The sequence below is a fragment of the Bufo gargarizans genome, chromosome 3, assembly GCF_014858855.1.
Source record: "Bufo gargarizans isolate SCDJY-AF-19 chromosome 3, ASM1485885v1, whole genome shotgun sequence".
NCBI lineage: Eukaryota > Metazoa > Chordata > Amphibia > Anura > Bufonidae > Bufo > Bufo gargarizans.
The window spans coordinates 299623242-299640692 of NC_058082.1; the positions used below are offsets into that span (position 1 = coordinate 299623242).

The following is a 17451-nucleotide window of genomic DNA, read 5'->3' on the forward strand; positions in this document are numbered from 1 at the left end:
CTACCCCACAAGTGACCCCATTTTGGAAAGAAGACACCCCAAGGTATTCCGTGAGGGGCATGGCGAGTTCCTAGAATTTTTTATTTTTTTGTCACAAGTTAGCGGAAAATGATCATTTTTATTTTTTCCTTACAAAGTCTCATATTCCACTAACTTGCGACAAAAAATAAAAAATTCTAGGAACTCGCCATGCCCCTCACGGAATACCTTGGGGTGTCTTCTTTCCAAAATGGTGTCACTTGTGGCGTAGTTATACTGCCCTGGCAATTTAGGGGCCCATATGTGTGAGAAGTACTTTGCAATCAAAATGTGTAAAAAATGACCTGTGAAATCCGAAAGGTGCTCTTTGGAATGTGGGCCCCTTTGCCCACCTAGGCTGCAATAAAGTGTCACACATCTGGTATCGCCGTACTCAGGAGGAGTTGGGGAATGTGTTTTGGGGTGTCATTTTACATATACCCATGCTGGGTGAGATAAATATCTTGGTCAAATTCCAACTTTGTATAAAAAAATTGGAAAAGTTGTCTTTTGCCAAGATATTTCTCTCACCCAGCATGGGTATATGTAAAATGACACCCCAAAACACATTCCCCAACTTCTCCTGAGTACAGTGATACCAGATGTGTGACACTTTTTTGCAGCCTAGATGCGCAAAGGTGCCCAAATTCCTTTTAGGAGGGCATTTTTAGACATTTGGATCCCAGACTTCTTCTCACGCTTTAGGGCCCCTAAAAAGCCAGGGCAGTATAAATACCCCACATGTGACCCCATTTTGGAAAGAAGACACCCCAAGGTATTCCGTGAGGGGCATGGCGAGTTCCTCAAATTTTTTTTTTTCTTGGCACAAGTTAGCGGAAATTGATTTTTTTTGTTTTTTCTCACAAAGTCTCCCTTTCCGCTAACTTGGGACAAAAATTTCAATCTTTCATGGACTCAATATAGCCCTCACGGAATACCTTGGGGTGTCTTCTTTCCGAAATGGGGTCACATGTGGGGTATTTACACTGCCTTGGCATTTTAGGGCCCTAAAGCGTGAGAAGAAGTCTGGAATATAAATGTCTAAAAAATTTTACGCATTTGGATTCCGTGAGGGGTATGGTGAGTTCATGTGAGATTTTATTTTTTGACACAAGTTAGTGGAATATGAGACTTTGTAAGAAAAAACAAAAACAAAAACAAACAAAAATTTCCGCTAATTTGGGCCCAAAAAAATGTCTGAATGGAGCCTTACAGGGGGTGATCAATGACAGGGGGGTGATCAGGGAGTCTATATGTGTTTTGCGGATCCGATCCATGTATCAGTGGATCCGTAAAAATCATACGGACGTCTGAATAGAGCCTTACAGGGGGGTGATCAATGACGGAGGTGATCAGGGAGTCTATATGGGTGATCACCCCTCTGCCATTGATCACCCCCCTGTAAGGCTCCATTCAGAGGTCCGCATGTGTTTTGCGGATCCGATCCATGTATCAGTGGATCCGTAAAAATCATACGGACGTCTGAATGGAGCCTTACAGGGGGGTGATCAATGACAGGGTGGTGATCAATGACAGGGAAGTGATCAGGAAGTCTATATGCATGATCACCCCCTTGTCATTGATCACCCCCTGTAAGGCTCCATTCAGACGTCCGCATGTGTTTTGCGGATCCGATCCATGTATCAGTGGATCCGTAAAATCATACGGACGTCTGAATGGAGCCTTACAGGGGGGTGATCAATGACGGAGGTGATCAGGGAGTCTATATGGGTGATCACCCCTCTGTCATTGATCACCCCCCTGTAAGGCTCCATTCAGAGGTCCGCATGTGTTTTGCGGATCCGATCCATGTATCAGTGGATCCGTAAAAATCATACGGACGTCTGAATGGAGCCTTACAGGGGGGTGATCAATGACAGGGTGGTGATCAATGACAGGGAAGTGATCAGGAAGTCTATATGCATGATCACCCCCTTGTCATTGATCACCCCCCTGTAAGGCTCCATTCAGACGTCCGCATGTGTTTTTGGATCCAATCCATGTATCAGTGGATCCGTAAAAATCATACGGACGTCTGAATGGAGCTTTACAGGGGGTGATCAATGACAGAGGTGATCAGGGAGTCTATATGGGTGATCACCCCTCTGTCATTGATCACCCCCCTGTAAGGCTCCATTCAGAGGTCCGCATGTGTTTTGCGGATCCGATCCATGTATCAGTGGATCCGTAAAAATCATACGGACGTCCGAACGGAGCCTTACAGGGGGGTGATCAATGACAGGGGGGTGATCAATGACAGGGAAGTGATCAGGAAGTCTATATGCGTGATCACCCCCTTGTCATTGTTCACCTCCCTGTAAGGCTCCATTCAGAGGTCCGCATGTGTTTTGCGGATCCGATCCATGTATCCGTGGATCCGTAAAAATCATACGGACCTCTGAATGGAGCCTTACAGGGGGGTGATCAATGACAGGGGGGTGATCAGGGAGTCTATATGGGGTGATCAGGGGTGATCAGTGGTTCATAAAGGGTTAATAAGTGACAGGGGGGTGTAGTGTAGTGTAGTGTAGTTTTGTGGTACTTTACAGAGCTGCCTGTGTCCTCTGGTGGTCGATCCAAACAAAAGGGACCACCAGAGGACCAGGTAGCAGGTATATTAGACGCCGTTATCAAAACAGCGTCTAATATACCTGTTAGGGGTTAAAAAAATCACATCTCCAGCCTGCCAGCAAGCGATCGCCGCTGGCAGGCTGGAGATCCACTCGCTTACCCTCCATTCCTGTGAGCGCGCGCGCCTGTGTGCGCCCGTTCACAGGAAATCTCGGCTATCGCGAGATGACGCACGGATGCGTCCAGGAGGAGTAGATCAACCACCTTCCGGACGCATCCGTGCGTTAGGCGGTCCGGAGGTGGTTAATGGTGGTACAACCAGTGGTAAGAATGAAGTAGACAGTGGTAGGAAACAACTCACAACTTTTACTGATGTTAGTTTTAGTTGCGGCATATACATCCGGACAGAATACAGTCTTTTGCAATTTAGAGGAATTCTGTTGATCCACTGTTAATAGGTTTGGCTGGGTTTAGCTTAGCTTGAAGGTTCTGTATCAGTGCTTCTGGTAGGTGACTCTGCTTCAGGTTCCTTGTAAACCAGAATAATTTGATGAGGTTGCCTATAATGCTTATTTGGTATGCTTAGTCCTTTTGTTTCTGTATCTTCCAAGCCCTTAAACAGGTAGCTAATCTGTATTCTTCAATGTATGGTGGGGCTGCCTGTAGCTAGATTGTCCTCCACCATGTGCAAAGGTGCCCATTAAGCCTTAAGTAATGGCTGTTATCACCGATGTCTCTCTTTAGCTTGGTTAGCTTCTTCTAGGGACGAAAACTCTATCCTCTGCTTATTGGATCTAGGATCTAAGAAGGTCACAGGAGGAAAACGCTCTACCTCATTTCTGCAGCTGGCTTCTCCCACTAATCTGTGGTGTGTAGCCTCAGTTTAACAAACTGCTCTGCTCCTCTCATCTCCTCACTTTTCTCTACCTGAACTAATCTGCTCCACTCCCACTAAAACTGTCTCACTAGGCCTGACCTAAGTATTTATATGACCTAAGTGCTATCCCCATCTAGTGGTGGGATGTATAAATTACACCAGACCAGCCTATGAACAGGGATACAACAGGTGTTGTAATACAAAATGACATGCAATATGATAATGCCGTTTCACAGCAATTTTGCCGTTTCCACGTGTCCTGAGTGGTACGCTGCATATGCTCATTGTTCAAGTATAAAGTGTGGTATTCACAGAAGTGGTAAGTCTAGGTGTATGCATTGATCAGGCTTATCTTAAACCTTATACCTGTCCCAATAAAAATACAGTGCAATCTGCTTGCATCATGTTATAGAACAGGAGGAGCTTAGCATATAGGTATACATATTTGTGGGGGGGGGGAAACAGTATAACTTGTAATTTATTCATTTAAAGCCCAGATCTCTCTATGAGCTTAGCAGTCCAGTGGGCGGTCCTGCTCAGTGACTTCCCTGTATTAGTGTGCATACAAAGATCGGTCAGCTATCAGTTACTGAATGGGACAGAGACAGAAAAGGTGTAGATTACACATTTTGCTGAATCTTTTTCCATAAAACTATATATGAATCTGCCATATATCTGCTATATATCAATCTCCTATAGTGTGCAAGCACTACGACCGCTGATGGATTGCAGGGTGGTCATAACCATGGAAACCAGCAGTGTATATTGTGATGGAAAAATGAATCCAGCCAGCAAAGAGAGTAAAATGGACAATCACAATACATTACTTGCTGAAATGAGACAACCCTATTCAGCTTTCTGCAGTATAGTATTCACCCGCCCTCTAGCTATGCAATGATGCCTGCTCATCCAGTGCTCAGACACAGCAAAGCTGGCAAATCAGCTGTAGAGAACATATCAGCTTGTGGCTGTTTTAGGGCTCTTTCACACTTGCGTTCTTTTCTTCCGGCATAGAGTTCCGTCGTTGGGGCTCTATGCCGGAAGAATCCTGATCAGTTTTATCCTAATGCATTCTGAATGGAGAGAAATCCGTTCAGGATGCATCAGGATGTCTTCAGTTCAGGACCGGGAACGTTTTTTGGCCGGAAAAAATACCGCAGCACGCTGCGCTTTTTGCTCCGGCCAAAAATCCTGAACACTTGGCGAAAGGCCGGATTCCGGAATTAAGTGCCCATTGAAAGGCATTGATCCGGATCCGGCCTTAAGCTAAACGTCGTTTTTGGCGCATTGCCGGATCCGACGTTTAGCTTTTTCTGAATGGTTACCATGGCTGCGGGACGCTAAGTCCTGGCAGCCATGGTAAAGTGTTAGTGGGGAGGTGGGGAGCAGCATACTTACCATCTGTGCGGCTCCCAGGGTGCTTCAGAGTGACATCAGGGCGCCCCACGCGCATGGATGACGTGATCGCATGGCACGTCATCCATGCGCATGGGGCGCTCTGACGTCATTCTGGAGCGCCCCGTGGAGCCGCAAGGACGGTAAGTATACCGCTCCCCACCTACTACTATGGCAACCAGGACTTTAATAGCGTCCTGGCTGCCATAGTAACATTGAGCGCATTTTGAAGACGGATCCATCTTCAAATGTTTCAGTTCACTTGCATTTTTCCGGATCCGGCGTGTAATTCCGGCAAGTGGAGTACACGACGGATCCGGACAACGCAAGTGTGAAAGAGCCCTTACTGACCATTTTTCAAGCTATTTTAAGCTACTTGCATAGTCACATAAAACATTTTAAAAACAAAACTAAAGCAATAAGAACATAAATAATACAACCTCCCAAAAATGTAATAAATATAATGTATCTCTGCTCCAACTAATAGATTGAGCAGTGATGTCTATATGTGCTAATGGCAAACTTACTGAATATTATTAGTAGGAGTTAATGCCAGAGGATTTCCTGAATATATTTAGAAATACAGTTATCTCCTTTGAGGGGTTGTTTCACTTCAGCAAATGGCATTTATCATGTAGAGGAAGTTAATACAAGGCACTTACTAATGTATTGTGATTGTCCATATTGCCTCCTTTTCTGGATTTATTCATTTTTCATCGAATTTTACACTGCTTGTATCCAGGGGTTATGACCGCCCTGCAATCCAGCGATGGTGGCTGTGTCTCCACACTATGGGAAAATGCGCAAAAACAGCAATATTGGCATTGGGTTTTTTTCTTACGGCATTCACATGCATTTTAAATGTGATATTTTAATAGTTCAGACATTCTCTGGCATGGTAAACCAATTACAGATGTAGCAGGGTTAACACACATGCTTTATGAGACGTGTTATCTAAACTAAATGCAACTAAATGTGTTAAGCAATTGATTTTCAATGGCTTTTGTTTCAAGTTAATGCGATGAGTTAAGAAATTTGAGTTAAGTGTGTGTGTGTTACCCCTGCTACATCTGTATGTTATTATTTTATTTTAGAAAATGGGGGAGTTGATATTTTTTATTTTTTAGTAGTCCCTTTCGGGGACTTGAACCTGCAATAGTTTGACTTTTTGTACTATTCACGGCATTTTATTACACCCTGCCAGAGGAGATTGTCATAGCTGCCATGTCGTGGTAGGCCTAGGGTCTTCAGAAGACTCCTGGAAAAAAATCAATTGAATGCAATAGAAAGATCAGTTAAATTGATTACATACAATAGCATCCTTTAAAAAATTATGAAACATGACTGTCCTCGCACAGTTTATTTGCCTTGTTTCCTGGTAAAAATTTCCAAACTGGATCATTATATATATTTTTTAAAGCACAAATGCAAACTGATAGAAAACGGATTTCTAATAATACACTATGCTATTGGAACCAAAAGTAATTTCTAAATTGTACTTATTGTAATTGTTCATATTTCAGTTTGTAACTTTTTATGATCTTCTTCTCATGAATTTAGGACCACAGGGTCAACCCGGTTACGGAAAGTTGGGCCCACCAGGATCAATGGGACAACAAGGAATTCCTGGCATCCCAGGACCACAAGGGCCAAAAGGTAACACAGGGAAAGATGGGAGATGCAATCCACAAGACTGTTACAGCATGATGTCAGTGCAAGAATACCAACCAAAGAGCATGAAGGGGCCAGGACGATAAGATGCCATTATCCTCAGACCATCAACAACTGTCTAATAGATTATGTTGAAGCAGCTGCGTTCATTCCATACCAAAGTGACCATCAGCACATTTCTTGATACATTTATTTCTATATATTGTTCAGTATCAAGACATTGAATTTTCTAGAAAAAAAGGAGAAAATATGTTCATGCACCTTGTCTAGGTTTTTTCTTATTTTTATATCAGTTAGTAGGCTTTGCATCCCTTTCTTCTCTCTTTTTACTTTTGTTGTTTCATGTACTGCTTGTGTGGTCTTAAAGCACTTCATCAGACTGTATGACTCCTAAAAGGAAAATACACCTCATTTCCTAAACAATGACTATCCAGGTGCTTTACAACTGGTGTATTCTTCCTCCATCTGTGCCACCATGTTTTGCTACTCTGTTGTACATACTGCTGTGTATGCGTATGTTAAAGATAAGGAAGAACCGTAACTGTTCTTTGTGCAAGCAGTTATATCTTTCATGTTCTGCTAGCTACTTTGTCTATGTGAACTATTCTAATGTCTCCGTTTTTGACACAGGTAGACAAAATATGAAACTATGGTGATCACTTAATAAATCCTATAGGGAAATCCACCCAAAACTGTGAGTTCATTTTAGTGCCAAATTTAAATGATCTCTATCCTTGACCATTTGATTTTAAAGATTAAGAAACCTTAGAATTGTGCAGTCCCAGAGATCCTGTAATTTACTTTGACTGGACAGCACCATTCCCACTGTCTTGTAATCTTAGAGCCCCTTCCAAATGTAGTTTTATCTTCAATGTAATTAGAACGTCAATAGATGGGAGAGTCTTACAAATTCAAATGAAACTTCCCCAATTCTAAAATTACTTTTACAGAAAATATATTAATGCATCAAGGAGACTACAAGGCATGGAAAAGTAATACTTAAACTGCCCATATATTTGCCAACCTAAACCTCCCCAATACACGGATGATATCTGCTGTTAGGAACAATCAGGAGTTTGGCAACACCACATTAGATCAGAGTAAAGATGACCTTACATTTTAGATGTAGGCAGACAGTTATTCCTTCCAATCCTCACATGCACATTTTAGTCAAGCCTGTTTTCTCAACTGGGAGAGGGACATTAGCTGCTGCTAGACACTGGTGGTGGTGGCTTATTTCTCGAGATCAAAATCAAAGGATCAGGCATGTTGAAGTTCAACATCCCTGACACATTTGCCGTCGGAGGAAAGTTGAGACACCACCATACATGTTAGATGGTCAGCCGGTCTCAAAATTGATGGGTTCCACCAACATTGATCTAATGTATATGGCTACCTTCACCCAAACAGAAAAACCTGAAATACTAATCATTAATGCACAATGTTAGGCCAATTATAAGGTTTGAATACGTTATTACTTGCTGTTGTTCACACATGCCCTACTGGCTAATATACAGTTTAATACAAAACATACGGGAAGAACAGCATCCTCATTTATGAAGTAGATTTAGCTGAGGATCAAGTGCAATGAGTAATTACTTGTAGCTGCTAAAACTATTATGGAGGCCCTGGGGCAGCTGAAAAAAGAACATGCAAACAACTTACAGAAGTGTCCTCTATGTTCCACTGATGCCTACCCAAGGTTCTCTGGTAGACTTCCTAACTCAGGCTTCACAATCTAAAACTGACAAATTTTGGCCTCTTCTGGCTTAGATTGCCTGAGTATCCCTCCGATTTTGCAGGATGTGCCGATGGTGAAAGTTGTGACCAATGAGAGTCAAATTTAAACCACTTTGGTATTGTAAATTCTTTTAATAATTGTTCTAATACAACAGAAATGATTCATCGTTTTTGGAACTTTGGCTTCTATTAGCTAAAACCTGTATGAATCATGTAAAAATATATTTGATATAAGCTGGTAAATTGTCATTCTTTCATCCTTTTGAAAAAAAGGGTTCTTCCTTTGGAAATATGGATTCTTAGCCTTGATGTCCTCCTTGATGTTACTCTTCTTCATGCTATACAGGATGGGTGGTTACCAGTTCCCTAAAAGGTCTATAATAGTGACAACCCACTCATAATATAATTCATTGTAAGGGTGCTATTACATATGGGACTTGGACCACTAATTGTTGAACCTAACCTTCACCTGTGTTTCAAGTTCATTTGTGGAACGGCAATTAGTGGTAGCTCAATCCACATGTGTAATAGCACCCATTAAAGAGGTATTTGTGTATCAGCTGTATACCAATGTTCTACAGATGCGTTGTTGTGCAGAGAACTGTTATGTAGATACTTGTTCTATTACAAAAGACAAATATAATTTATACTATTCTCAAACTTGGCCTCCATTGTGGTTTATGACAGGTTTTTGGTTTTTGCTTAAAGGGGTTTCCCAGCTATAAAAGCAAAATACGCCGAAGTCAGCTGTACCTGTGGAAAAATTCCTGCTCAACTGCTTCATTCTTGCTCCCTGGCTCTCTTAAGTGGTCTTCCAGTTGTCTCTTGTCAACTTCCACATGGACTGGCCTCAGCAATTGACATGTCCCTGATTAGTCATATATCTTTGTAACCCTACTCAGTACCTTAAAATTCAGGTGTAACTGCATTTAAGACCAATATCCCCTTCCCTCTCATATAATCACACTCACAGTAGTCCAGGAAGATGAGATTCTGTGTGCTGTTTGTAGGACACTTGCACTGAATGACATAAAGTAGTTCATTTTCAATTTGAGACTAATTCATTCAAGCGTATGGGTGTAGGAAAATAAACAGGCACAAATGGCACACACATGCCCATTTTTGTGGATGCAAATCAGAACAGGTAACTGATTTATGCCTTAAAAGGGTTTTCCAGTGCTTAGATCTTGATGACCTATCCCCAGAATAGGTCATCAATATTAGATCTTTGGGTGACCTACAATCGGCACCCTTAGGATCAGCTGTTCGGGGCAGCTGCCTGCGCCAGAAACTATACAGTGGATAGAGCCAGAACAGAAGGTTCACTCCTCTGCACATGGCTATATGGTCAGCATAACTAAATTACTGTTCATTGAAGCAAGTACAAATATGTATGATGACAGTAGCATAATACTAAATGACAGGGATTCTGGCAGCTAGTTTCAGCCTATAGAGCCGAGGACATGTGCTGCTAAATCGCCAATAGCATGTCCACAATATACATTTCCCAAAACTCTGAGTGCTTTTATTCTATCAAAAAAAAGATTTTTATATACAATGAGGAACAGAAGTATTTGAACGCCCTGTGATTTTGCAAGTTCTTAGAAATCATGGAGGGGTCTGAAATTCACATTGTAGGTGCATTCCCACTCTGAGAGACAGAATAAAATAAAATAAAAAACAGGAAATCACATTGTATGATTTTTAAAGAATTTATTTGTCTTGTACTGCTGAACATAAGTATTTGAACACCTGCAAATGAAGCTAGTAAGGAGCCCAAGGGGCTGTTACAAACGTTTCAGGAGCCCGGCACCGCCCGCATCCTCCGAATCTCCTCCTTGCTCCCCCGACTTCAGAGTTGAAGCGCTGCAATCTCGCGCATGCGCGAGTATGCCGAATGTGAGTGCCGGCATGGTGGTCCTTTCCTGTGCTGGCATCAGCCTCAGGGAACGAACTGCGCATGTGCTAGCTGGCATGCGCTGGCAGCACATGTCCTCAGCTCTATAGGCTCAAACTAGCTGACAGAATGCCTTTAAGTGGTGATCAGATTAACACTAGAGACAGCCATACACAAAAGATACACTTTAAAACATTGAAATTGCAAGTATATAAGTATATGTATTCCTGCGTGTATAAATACTATTTATGTGTGCATAAATCGAGGATGTTTTGAACATTTTATTTTAGGATCAAGAGAGCTGTCGGAACTCCTACTGCAAATATGAAACAAGCCTGTCATTTCATTTTATTTTTAATATTGGGTAGGGACAGTCGTTTTAACCCTCTACAGCAGAAGCCAGCACTTTAAAGATGGTGCCCATCAAGCATGCAGTGGGTGCCATAGACGCCGGGTTTCTGCTGTCTCAAGCAGCAGAGGCCTGGGGCAGATATATACAATCATCTATAAGGCTGATTGCATACATTTAACTCCTCAGATGACGTGGTCAAATAACAGCGTTCTCCGATCGGCGAAACTGCAGTAGTCCTGTGGTGACTCGGAGCCTCAACTAGGCCCCGACACCCATCGCTGGTATATTCCAATACAGGCCAGCAGGTGGCAGCTCTGTATTGGTATATAGTGAATGGTGTGTTCTGTGATGGATATATACCCATCACAGAAAAACATTGGCAATCTATCGATTGCTAATTATAGTCAATTAGGGTGACTTAAAAAAAGGAAAAAATTTAATAAAAAGTGATCAAAAGGTCACACAAAAAAATTGCCCTCATGCAGCTCCATACACATAACTACAAAAAGTTATAGGGGTCAGAATATGGTGATGAAAAGATATATTTTTTTTTCCAAGGTTCTCATTATTTTCAGTATTAAATCGCAAGAAAAAGTATACAACCGCGGTTTAGGCTACTTTCACACCTGCGTTAGGTGCGGATCCGTCTGGTATCTGCACAGAGAGATCCGCACCTATAATGCAAACGCTTGTATCTGTTCAGAACAGATCCATTTGCATTATTCTGTCAAAAAAAAGTCTAAGTCAAAACGGATCCGTCCTGACTTACATTGAAAGTCAATGGGGGACGGATCCGTTTTCAATTGCACCATATTGTGTCAGTAAAAACGGATCCGCCCCCATTGACTTACATTGTAAGTCAGGACAAATCCGTTTCACTCCGCTGCAAGCAGCGTTTTGGTGTCCGCATCCAGAGCGGAATGGAGGCTGAACGGAGCCAAACTGATGCATTCGGAGCGGATCCTTATCCATTCAGAATGCATTGGGGCCAGTTGTAATCATACTGACCTGGAGAATGAAGGTAACAGGGCAATTTTACCATAAACTATATAAATGTGGCAGAATTGTATTTTTTTCCAATTCCACTTTATTTGGAATTTATTTCCAGCTCCCCACTACGTCATATGCAATATTAAATCGTGCCATTAGAAAGTACAACTTGCACTCATATAGCTATGTGAACAAAAAAAAAAAAGTTATGGCTCTGGGAAGGCAGGGTGTGAAAAACAAAAAAATGCAAAAAGGTCCTCTAAGGGTTAAAGTAGAACTCCCACAAAAAACGTTATTCTCTGGCCTGTTCGACAGACACATGACACGTAATCTGTAGTGAATGTAATCTTCTCATCAATGACTGTATCAGCTCCCTTATACTTTTTAGCTCTGTCATGTGACCAACTCTCTGATCTCCAACTGACACAGGACAGGAAGTCCGTTACTTCTCTATTGATTCCTATGAGACTGACACTGAGGCTCCCATAGGAATACAGAGAGACACTGGCTTCCTGGCCACACATAAGATGCTGTGTTATTTGGAAAGTCTGATTGCTGGTCACATGACACAGCTGAGGATCAGAAGGGAGGGGATACAAATACATTACATCATGTACCTTTATTACAGGTCAGAGAATAACATTTTTTGCGGGTGTTCTTCTTTAAGCATTTTGTAATATACTTTTTTAGGGAAATATGTTTGTTTACTAGAAATCAGGATGTAAAGTGTCTTCTTAGAAACATTCTGAGCAGTACTAATGAGAGCCATTAACATACATACAAAGGCAGGTTTCTTAGCCTGCCTCTCATCTCCTCTCCCAGACCCGGCCTCTATATTTGCCCTAATGATTTCTGATTTGTCCCTGCCTATCTGACTTGCTGCTAGCACTGATCACTGGCAGCTCTGCACATTTCTCTTCTCCTGCGCTTTAGGCTACACGCACAAGACCGTATGTGTTTTGCGGTCCGCAAATTTGCAGATCTGCAAAAAAAACTGATGACTTTCCGTATGGCATCCGTTTTTTTTTTGCAGATCCGTTTTTGTGGATCCATTGTAATAATGCCTATCCTTGTCCGCAAACTAGAAAAAAATAGGACATGCGCTATTTTTTTTTGCGGAGCAACGGAACGGACATACTGATGCAGACAGCACAAGGTGTGCTGTCCGCGTTTTTTGCGGACCCATTGAAATGAATGGGTCTGCATCCTATCCGTAAAAAAAAAACGGAACGGACACGGAAACAAAATACGGTCGTGTGCATGAGGCCTTGCACATGACAGTGTTTTTTCACTGTCAGCGATTTGGCTTCAGTGGTCCGTGTTTGATTTTGCTTCAGTTGTGTTTCCTTGTGTCTTCCTTTTTTTTTTTTGTCTGACAGGGGAAAAAAAAGGAAGGTTAATGAAAAGTGTAATTTTATTGCACCGCGGTCTTGTAGAAAAAAACGGACACGGATGCTGACGACATACCAGTTGTGCATCCGTTTTTTTTGACGGACCTATTGACTTGAATGGGTCCGTCCTCCGTTTTCCACTGACAAGAATAGGACAGGTTATATTTTTTTGACGGACTGGAATCACGGATCACGGACTATCAGTTTTTTTTCACAGCTCCATAGAAATTAATGGGACCTCCGCTAAACTGTGAAAAATGACGGAACGGACGCGGATGCACACAACGGTCGTGTGCATGAGGCCTTAGTGAGAGAGTTAGGGAAGAGAGAGAATGGGACTGACAGTGACCAGGGCTGATAGTAAATATAGAGGCACATTGATTAAGACCTCTTAATAAAGCCCTATAGCTGGTGATGGATCGCCGGAGTTATGACGGGGCACCGGCCTCTACATAACTTTGGCGCATCCAATGCAGCTCCTAAATGTGCGGCAGCTTCCTAGCTTTCTTACATTTAGACCTTATTCTACACCTGAAACAGGTGTAGAAAATGGTAATTAAGGAGGGCCTGCTGGCCCGTCCCCTTTCCCACCACACCAACAATTTTAGACCTGATGTGAGCAGGGAAAAGTCCCATCTGTGCCTGAAATACACCTAATATAACTTGTGCCAGTTAGGCCTCATGCACACGACCGTTGTTTGGGTCCGCATCCGAGCCGCCGTTTTGGCGGCTCGGATGCGAACCCATTCACTTCAATGGGGCCGCAAAAGATGCGCACAGCACTCCGTGTGCTGTCCGCATCCGTAGCTCCGTTCCGCGGCCCCATTAAAAAAAATATAACCTGTCCTATTCTTGTTCGCGCTTTGCCGTCGCCTGTTCCGTTCTGCAAATTGCGCAAGGCAACACGGGCGGCTTCCGTTTTTTGAGGATCCGCGGCTTGCGGACTGCAAAAAACGGCATGGCCGTGTGAAATAGGCAGGGGTTAGACAGGCAAGGACAGGTCAGAAGTAACCTAGAGAACATGCAGACAGGCAGGGCTGGGATAGTGAGATAAGAGGCAGGCTGAGAAGTCTGTGTATGTTACACATAGTCTCCTTCAGGGTACGGTAGACAGAGTGTTGCCAAGGAGTCACTTTACAAGTAGATTTCATGTAAAAAATAAACTGTTCCCCAACTATATAACAAAAATACTTAAAATCCCTGGCCATACATTATATTAATAATAAACTGAAATGACAGCTATAAGGTACTGTAACCAACTTGTCCAATAGAATGTATAGCAATTCCAACATGAAGTGCCCTTGATTTTCTAAAAAGCTACACAAAGCCCCTAAATAAACCATTTGAACACTCCAGATTGATATCAAATAGCTCCTAAGCAGGTTATCCTTATGCGGCGCGCACTTTATTAGTCTCTAAACTCACAATTACAGTTATTTTCATACATTACAGGCTTTTCTTCTGGTACTTTAGCATGCTTTTAGTGTGCTTTCTTTTCCCACCACGGTTTTATTGCGATCCACTGTGCTGGAAAGGATGAAAGCCTCAGATAGGCTTAGGCAAAGCCGTAAGAATATATTATGGCGATGAATAAATAGCCATTCTTTTGCTAGTCATATGCATCAGAACTGCTCCGTTCTGCTACCAGAGCCAGAGGCTTCTTTCATACATTGTTTTGCAGTGTCCATTTGACATATGCTGCTCTGTCAAACCTATGGATGCATTTTGTCTGGAATAGCGCAGTGGTGGTGGGAGATATAGAGGGTAGAAATTAGCCGCCATTTTATTGATCAGAGTGCCATATTGGCTGGGGGGTGGAATGCCATTTCCCTGGCTCACCACAGTGTAAAACATATGAATAATAGAATTTGCTGCCATTGGATTGTCTGGTGGAGAGTCGCTGCACCGCCCCTGAGGAACCTGCAAGTTGCATTTGCTTTACATGCCTATAGGCTGTTACAATGCTATGTGGTCTATATCACAGTCAGACTATGGGATGCCAAAAAAACTGCTACATTTAATGTAAATGGCTTAATAAAATATCAGATGCTCATTTAAGGGGTTGTCCAGACTCCACATATTAAACAGATCCCAGGTTACTGCAGCCCAGCTCCCATTCCCTTGAATAATGCCACCACCGTCTGAACTGAGCTGTGCTTCCCGGTAGAAAGGGCTACTTTCAGTGCCAGAGGCTGCAGGAAACTGCTGATCGGTGGACCTAATATTGAGGACCTGTCCTGAGGATAGATCATCAATATGTCAAGCCTGAAACACTCCTTTAATTGTACTGGTTCAGCACTCAGCAATAAAAAGTGCTGCTATTAGACCTGGCATAATTCACCAGCAGTCTTCTACACAGAGAGGTGGAAAACGCTTTGTACATCAGGTGCATGAGTTTGACTTTAAAGCTACACCTTTTCCAAACTATTCTGAAAATGTGATAGGTGTGGGGGGAAAAAAGCATTGACAAGTTGGAGATATATGGTATGCATTGCAAACAAAGCTTTAAAATTACTGCAACTTTGCAAATGTCCACATGGTGGCAGCATAACTCCCAGTCAGAGAACTGAGCTGCCAAAAAATCTAGTTACACAATCTCTAATGCTTACTAATGAGCCACTAACCAGACAAGCTCCTGTTCGTGATTAAAAGACCAAAATGAACTTTGAATTCTGGGGGTTCTATGCAAAAATTTTGTACATTAGGTAGTTTTCTTTTCACTCTTCTGTTAACAATTCAATAACCTTAGAAAACCTTAGAAATAAGCAACTACACTAGTACTTGTTGATATGTATATGTTATGTAAGTTCTAACGTACCAGAGATCTGTGGGGTAGTCATCAGTTTTGTATTCATTTTAGGTTGCAGGGTCCTAATGTACCCTGGTTGGCGAAACATATGCAGAAAGAACAATCTTTTGGTATACATCTGGACAATATCTAGATCCACTTTGCATATACACCAACGTACCATAGTCATGGTGTGAATTTAGCCTTAAAGGCACGCATGGTATGGACCCATATGTGACTTCTGTATGGCACCCTAATGTATGACATCCTACAAGAACTATTCTCCTCTTTGCTTCTAGCAAGGACTATGGGGGTGGGGGTTGTCCAGGATTAGACCTGAGGTGCTAATTGCGTGGACGAATGTTTCTACAATGTTTGCATTGGTGGGCAGTGCGCCCTCCCCTTCCCAGTATTAAAATCATTGGTGGGCAGTGTGCCCTCCCCCCTCCATCATTGGTGGCAGCGGCAGTTCCGATCAGAGTCCCAGCAGTGTAATGCACTGCCCACCAATGCAAACATTGTAGAAACATTCCCGGCACCCAACCTGTGACAGGGAACTGCCGTCCGCGCAATTAACCCTACTTGTCATAACAGAGAGGCACTGTGATTTAATTTTCCTTTATGTGTTATGTTCAGTTCCAGCTCATCTAGCATAACCAAGCATGTCCATGAGGGTGCCTGTGTTTTTTGATAAAGTAAGCTACAGTTCTCATTGGAAATCTGTTCTGTTTGAGCTCACAATCTATTTTTGGGTTTGTTTGATTGAATTACAGTACATTTTGGGCCTGTTTTCTAAGTTGCTATCAATAAAGACCTTATTTAAATATGGTTTTGATTTAAAATAATTTTTTGTATCAGGACAAGTAGATTGTCATGAGGGACAAGTAGGTCGAGCCCCCACTTTAGTCCTTCGACAAGTAGTTTTTTTTTATTTCCATACCCCTGAACGTGTCAGTTTTTTTTTCTCAGAAACAGCACCACCCCTGTCCACAGGTTGTGTGTGGTATTTTAGCTCTGCCTCATTGACTCCAATGAAGCCGAGCCGCAATGCCAGATACAACCCATGGACATGGGTGGTGCTGTTTCTGGGGGGGGAAAAACTGATACGATTTTGTAATTCTGCACAAAGCCTTAAACCCCTTCCCACCGCTGCACCGTTAAATGACATCAGTGGTGGTGGGGGTTTAAAGATGCTCACAATAGTGGCTATTGTGCTCGCCCGTGCAGCGGGCACCATAGCTTCCGGGTGCCTGTTTTAAACAGCATGCACCCCGGACTAATAAGGTTGATTGCATACATTTAACTCCTCAGATGCATCAGGGAGGTTAAAGACCAGGAGCACACCTGACCATATACCGGCTTCCCCCAGCAAGGATCGGGGGAGCTGGATGGTGTGTGCAACAGCCTCTGTATTCCTCCCATCTATGACAGAAGCAATCTAATGATTGCTTGTTATAGTTCCCTATGGGAACTATTAAAAAGTTTTATTTAAAAAAAAAAAAAAGGTTTATAAAAATAATAAATTTTCCCCAAAATGAAAAGAAAAATATATAAACAATTAAAAAAATAAACATCATGGGCAACATCACGTGCGAAAATGCCAGTACTATTAAAAATATTTATCGCATATGGAAAATGGTGAAAGGGAAAAAAGTCTAAATGGCTGATTTGCTGTTTTTTGGTCGCCTCACCTCCCACAATAAATTGGATAAAAAGTGATCGAAACGTCATACACAGCTCCGTAGACAGACATAAAAACGT

The 17451-nt window shown here is 42.4% G+C and overlaps 1 protein-coding gene across 7 annotated transcripts in view; it reads left to right on the top strand.

Annotated features, from left to right (window-relative positions):
* Positions 1–8932, top strand: part of COL16A1 (collagen type XVI alpha 1 chain) — a 226071-nt gene extending 217139 nt beyond the window's left edge. For all 7 annotated transcript variants that reach the window (XM_044286553.1, XM_044286551.1, XM_044286554.1 and 4 more), the window contains one exon: positions 6422–8932. In XM_044286553.1, the coding sequence (XP_044142488.1) occupies positions 6422–6618 (197 nt within the window). In that variant the 3' untranslated portion in view covers positions 6619–8932. The remainder of the gene's footprint in view (positions 1–6421) is intronic.
* Positions 8933–17451: the final 8519 nt, after the last annotated feature.